This window comes from Cyclopterus lumpus, chromosome 5, assembly GCF_009769545.1.
Source record: "Cyclopterus lumpus isolate fCycLum1 chromosome 5, fCycLum1.pri, whole genome shotgun sequence".
In the NCBI taxonomy this organism is placed as follows: domain Eukaryota; kingdom Metazoa; phylum Chordata; class Actinopteri; order Perciformes; family Cyclopteridae; genus Cyclopterus; species Cyclopterus lumpus.
Window position 1 is genome coordinate 24,949,069 of NC_046970.1, and position 6,000 is coordinate 24,955,068.

A 6,000-nucleotide genomic window follows, 5' to 3' on the forward strand; every position below is an offset into this window, starting at 1 on the left:
CTGACAATAAGTACGGCCCCCGGCCTCTTTATGTTTTTAATTATCTTTCCCTCCATTTTAATATTGACTTTGAATTATTCAGCTTTTTTAATCCTAAATTATATCACAAATGTATTAATTTACCCCGTTTAAAGGGACGGTGTGTAGGATTTATTGGGCATCGAGCGGTGAGGTTGCAGATATTGCCTCCAACTTGACACGCTGACCTTCGGGTAACTTTAAAGAAATGTAAAAGTCCCTCTCTGGAGCCGGAGTTGGGTTTGTCCCTTCTGGGCTACTGTAGAAACACGGCGGCGTCCATGAAGAGACACGGAGGCCTCACTAGATGAACTAACGGAAAACATAGTGACGAATGTTATATTACATTTCTGCCAATGAATCCCCGTGTGCCACAACGGGTCCTTTAAAATTAACTCTTTTTTTTTTGCGGTTATTAGAAATCTCACGACGCATTTTCTGCTTCGGCGGACGCAGCTTGAATATACTTTTTCTCATATTCATAGACTACTTTATTGCCTCTAATGACAGTAGTAAAATATTAAAAGCCGTATAAGGAAACAAATGTGGAATATCCTGAAAACTGTTTGATTTGAGGGCAAAGTATGTACTCAAATGTAGATTTTATTAAAGACGTGTTTCTAAAGCACGTCAGAGATTTGACCTTCTTTGTATAATCCAGACATGTAGATAGTGTTGGTATCGGCTTCACCACAGCCAGGATGAACTAAGCTGCTGACGTAAACGCACCATGGACATCATGGATTGTCAAACTTATACGAGACCTTTAAAATATAATAAATAACTTGTTTTCTTGTAGTCTTACTTCGCAGATTCAAACTAAAAGTGTCGCCATTTATATATTTTGCAGTATTATAAGCTCATAATACTGCAAAATACATAAATATTGCAATGCTTTTTCAGTGTTACATATAGTAATGTAACACGCATCTATTAAAAGGGAAAATCATGCTAATTTAAAAAAAGTAGATTTCAAGATTTTGGAGGGAAAATTCTTGGGAATGCTAATCAGCTGGTTCATCCCAGAATAACAGAAAAATAATAGTTTTTTAATTTTCTGGTTCATTATATTTCCCATTTCGAGATTATATTCAAGAAATAATGTTAAAAGTTTTTTGGTTTTTTTTAAAGCCTACTGAAGAAATACTAAAAATAGCACAAAGTCAAATATACTTAAAATATGATATATAATGCTAATTATCCAGCCAAACCCAACTATTCACACACCGCCCCCCAAAAAAATAGGGGGGGGAAGAAACACAAACAGTTGTTGTTGTTTTTTTTATACAAAATTTTATTACAAAAAAGAAAAAAATTGATCTACATGAAAGTTTTTCAAAGTTCCATTTTTAAAAATGGCTTCAAACATTTAAACTCGTACAGATGACCCTCGGTAGTAAAATGACAGTGAAGAATCCGCACCACTAAAACAGAAAAAAAAAACCAAAAATAACATACGCAGTGCTTCCAGAAAACAATACACTTTTTTTTGTGTGTGTGTTTTTTTTTTGTTTTTTTTAAACTTTCGCTGCCGTCCACCACTAGTACACAAGTTTTTTTGTTTTTAGTCCATTGTAATTTTTCACAGGAAATTCATATCTGGATGCCCGTTAAAAAACATCAATGAAGGGGGTCTTAGATGGAACAAGAGTACTGCAGGGGAAAAACAGTTTAAAAAGAAAAAGAAAAAATATGTAAAGAATGAGGGGGGGAGGGGGGCTAAGTTACAAAATAAAAAAAACTAAATTCCTAAAAAAAAACAAAAAAAGTGAAAAAGAATACAGGTCTGGGGACCCTACAGAGGGAGACCGCCAGGGACATCAGGCTATACTGTTTGAATCATCCACACCGACATTTTTTTTTTTGGGGGGGGGGGGGGGGGGGGGGGGGAAATCTGAACTATGCGTTGCAAAAAAATTCACCATCGTTTTTTAAACACATTAAAACCGCTCAGTCATCGTCGTCGTCTTCATCGTCGTCCTCCTCGTCGTCGTCATCCTCCTCGTCGTCGTCGTCGTCGTCGATGGGCTCCGCTTTCTTGGCGGCGGGCCTGCCGGAGCCGCTCTTCTTGCCGACGTCGCTCTTCCCCAAGCCGCTCCGGGCTTTGTACGCCGCCACATCCTTCTCGTATTTCTCCTTCAGCGTGCCGGCGCGGGCCTCGTACGGAACCTTGCTCTGGGTGGTCTGCGTGGACCAGAACTCGCCGAGCTTCTTGGCCATGCCTCCAATGGAGATGCCCGGGTTCTCCTCCTTGATCCTGGGACGGTGATCGGAGCAGAACACAAAGAAAGCGGACGGTGGCCTTTTGGGTGCGTTGGGGTCCTTCTTCTTCTTGCCTTTCCCCGGAGCCCCGTGGGGCGGGATGTACGTCTCCATCTCGCCGTCGTACCGGACCTTGTCGTTCTTCGCCATATCCTCGAACTTCACCTTCTCCTTGGCCGAGATGGTCTTCCATCGCTCGGAGCATTTCTTGGAAAACTCCGCGAAGCCGACGCTGGTTCCCGGGTGTTTTTTTTTGTGCTCCTCGCGGCACGTCGCAACAAAGAAGGCGTACGAGGAGGTCCTTCCTCGGGGCTTGTTCGGGTCCTTGGCCATGGCGGCGATCGATCCTTTCTCGGCTAAACAAGTTTAGTAAACGACTCAACGAGGACAAAAGCACGGCTGTTTGGTCACTGTCTGCGAGTGCGAACGAACTTAACTCCCCGGAAGTACGATCTTATCCAACCGCATTTACGATCTCGCAGAAGAGTGCGCCGTTTTACTGGTCCGACCGGAACATCCGTCCCCCGCGCGCCGTCAGTTCCACCGCGCATTCATTACGCAACGCAGCAAAACAGCGAAAAACGGGATTCGCACCGCGGTTTTTTTCCGGTTTAAATAATTCAACAGTCGGATAAAACGCGGACTCGGGTAATTATTTTGGTCGTGAAGTTGTTTCTAACGGGGTTTTTTTAAATTTTATTACATTTGCGATTGAAACTACGCAGTTTCCGGTTTCCCAGTCACGTGGGTATATTTTTCTTCTTCTTCGCCCAATGTCGGCGCACCGTCGCCAACAGCGCCACCGTCAGGAATAAATTAGCACTCGAGATGAATCTTCGTGACATTTTTGCCGCTTTTTACAGCAAATTTGCTCCTCAAAACTGTTTCACGTGTTCAGGAAGAAATATTAAAGATTTAAAGATGACGTCACACGTGTCGTTATTCATCCAGTTCCGTTTCTGTAAAGATAATCACTTGATGCTGTCAATCAAAGGGCTTTTGCCTGCAGACATCAGCGAGGCCTTGCACCCCATTAGGATGTATGGACATTATTTATGGGGCAGCAGCAACTCATCATATACACTTTTATTTTCTCTTTGTAGATAAATGTTGAAGATCTCCCGGCACTAACTATAATATATATATATATAAAGTGTCAACACGTATTCAACTGGTCAACTCTCACAAAGAAGGACTTCTTAGCCCTTTTATGCTCATATAGAAACATCCATAAGTCATATTCATCCTCCTAGAGATGCAGCGATGTGGAGCGTAGAGGAGGTCTCTGCTCCATGTGATGATATATGAATAACAATAAGACCCATAACACGAGTCTGTGGCTTTTAAATCACAAGCGATCCCACAGAGACCCGGACCAGGTTCTGTGCTCCAGTACAAGAAGCTCAGACCATGTGACACTTTACATAATCTAGTCCGAGGATCGGGAGCTCCTCTTGGTGCCGTGTGTGTTACCGGAGTCATGACTCATGGTTTATATAGAGTCTCGGCCCCATTTGGGGTCCGACCGGGGGGGTGGGGGGGTCCTCAGTTATTTTTAATCTATATATTGATGATCTGTCCAAGCAGATGAAAGCCTGTAACACTGGATGCATGATTGGTAATAATTTAGTTAATTATATTATGTATGCAGATTATCTTGTGTTTTAGTCCACGTGGTGCTGGTCTACAGCAGCTCCTTACCAGTAAGAGGTCTGTCTAGTCCACGTGGTGCTGGTCTACAGCAGCTCCTTACCAGTAAGAGGTCTGTCTAGTCCACGTGGTGCTGGTCTACAGCAGCTCCTTACCAGTAAGAGGTCTGTCTAGTCCACGTGGTGCTGGTCTACAGCAGCTCCTTACCAGTAAGAGGTCTGTCTAGTCCACGTGGTGCTGGTCTACAGCAGCTCCTTACCAGTAAGAGGTCTGTCTAGTCCACGTGGTGCTGGTCTACAGCAGCTCCTTACCAGTAAGAGGTCTGTCTAGTCCACGTGGTGCTGGTCTACAGCAGCTCCTTACCAGTAAGAGGTCTGTCTAGTCCACGTGGTGCTGGTCTACAGCGGCTCCTTACCAGTAAGAGGTCTATCTAGTCCACGTGGTGCTGGTCTACAGCAGCTCCTTACCAGTAAGAGGTCTATCTAGTCCACGTGGTGCTGGTCTACAGCAGCTCCTTACCAGTAAGAGGTCTATCTAGTCCACGTGGTGCTGGTCTACAGCGGCTCCTTCCCAGTAAGAGGTCTATCTAGTCCACGTGGTGCTGGTCTACAGCAGCTCCTTACCAGTAAGAGGTCTATCTAGTCCACGTGGTGCTGGTCTACAGCAGCTCCTTACCAGTAAGAGGTCTATCTAGTCCACGTGGTGCTGGTCTACAGCGGCTCCTTACCAGTAAGAGGTCTATCTAGTCCACGTGGTGCTGGTCTACAGCGGCTCCTTACCAGTAAGAGGTCTATCTAGTCCACGTGGTGCTGGTCTACAGCAGCTCCTTACCAGTAAGAGGTCTATCTAGTCCACGTGGTGCTGGTCTACAGCGGCTCCTTACCAGTAAGAGGTCTATCTAGTCCACGTGGTGCTGGTCTACAGCGGCTCCTTACCAGTAAGAGGTCTATCTAGTCCACGTGGTGCTGGTCTACAGCAGCTCCTTACCAGTAAGAGGTCTATCTAGTCCACGTGGTGCTGGTCTACAGCAGCTCCTTACCAGTAAGAGGTCTGTCTAGTCCACGTGGTGCTGGTCTACAGCAGCTCCTTACCAGTAAGAGGTCTATCTAGTCCACGTGGTGCTGGTCTACAGCGGCTCCTTCCCAGTAAGAGGTCTATCTAGTCCACGTGGTGCTGGTCTACAGCAGCTCCTTACCAGTAAGAGGTCTATCTAGTCCACGTGGTGCTGGTCTACAGCAGCTCCTTACCAGTAAGAGGTCTATCTAGTCCACGTGGTGCTGGTCTACAGCAGCTCCTTACCAGTAAGAGGTCTATCTAGTCCACGTGGTGCTGGTCTACAGCAGCTCCTTACCAGTAAGAGGTCTATCTAGTCCACGTGGTGCTGGTCTACAGCAGCTCCTTACCAGTAAGAGGTCTATCTAGTCCACGTGGTGCTGGTCTACAGCAGCTCCTTACCAGTAAGAGGTCTGTCTAGTCCACGTGGTGCTGGTCTACAGCTGCTCCTTACCAGTAAGAGGTCTGTCTAGTCCACGTGGTGCTGGTCTACAGCAGCTCCTTACCAGTAAGAGGTCTATCTAGTCCACGTGGTGCTGGTCTACAGCGGCTCCTTACCAGTAAGAGGTCTATCTAGTCCACGTGGTGCTGGTCTACAGCAGCTCCTTACCAGTAAGAGGTCTATCTAGTCCACGTGGTGCTGGTCTACAGCAGCTCCTTACCAGTAAGAGGTCTATCTAGTCCACGTGGTGCTGGTCTACAGCGGCTCCTTACCAGTAAGAGGTCTATCTAGTCCACGTGGTGCTGGTCTACAGTGGCTCCTTCCCAGTAAGAGGTCTATCTAGTCCACGTGGTGCTGGTCTACAGCAGCTCCTTACCAGTAAGAGGTCTATCTAGTCCACGTGGTGCTGGTCTACAGCAGCTCCTTACCAGTAAGAGGTCTATCTAGTCCACGTGGTGCTGGTCTACAGCGGCTCCTTACCAGTAAGAGGTCTATCTAGTCCACGTGGTGCTGGTCTACAGCAGCTCCTTACCAGTAAGAGGTCTATCTAGTCCACGTGGTGCTGGTCTACAGCT

At 46.1% G+C, this 6,000-nt stretch overlaps 1 protein-coding gene across 1 annotated transcript; it reads right to left on the reverse strand.

The window, feature by feature from the left end:
* Nucleotides 1-1,364: 1,364 nt before the first annotated feature.
* Nucleotides 1,365-2,811, reverse strand: LOC117730439 (high mobility group protein B2-like). The gene has a single exon (XM_034532156.1). The coding sequence runs from the start codon at nucleotides 2,611-2,613 to the stop codon at nucleotides 1,969-1,971; it is 645 nt and encodes a 214-aa protein (XP_034388047.1). The 5' UTR covers nucleotides 2,614-2,811; the 3' UTR covers nucleotides 1,365-1,968.
* Nucleotides 2,812-6,000: the final 3,189 nt, after the last annotated feature.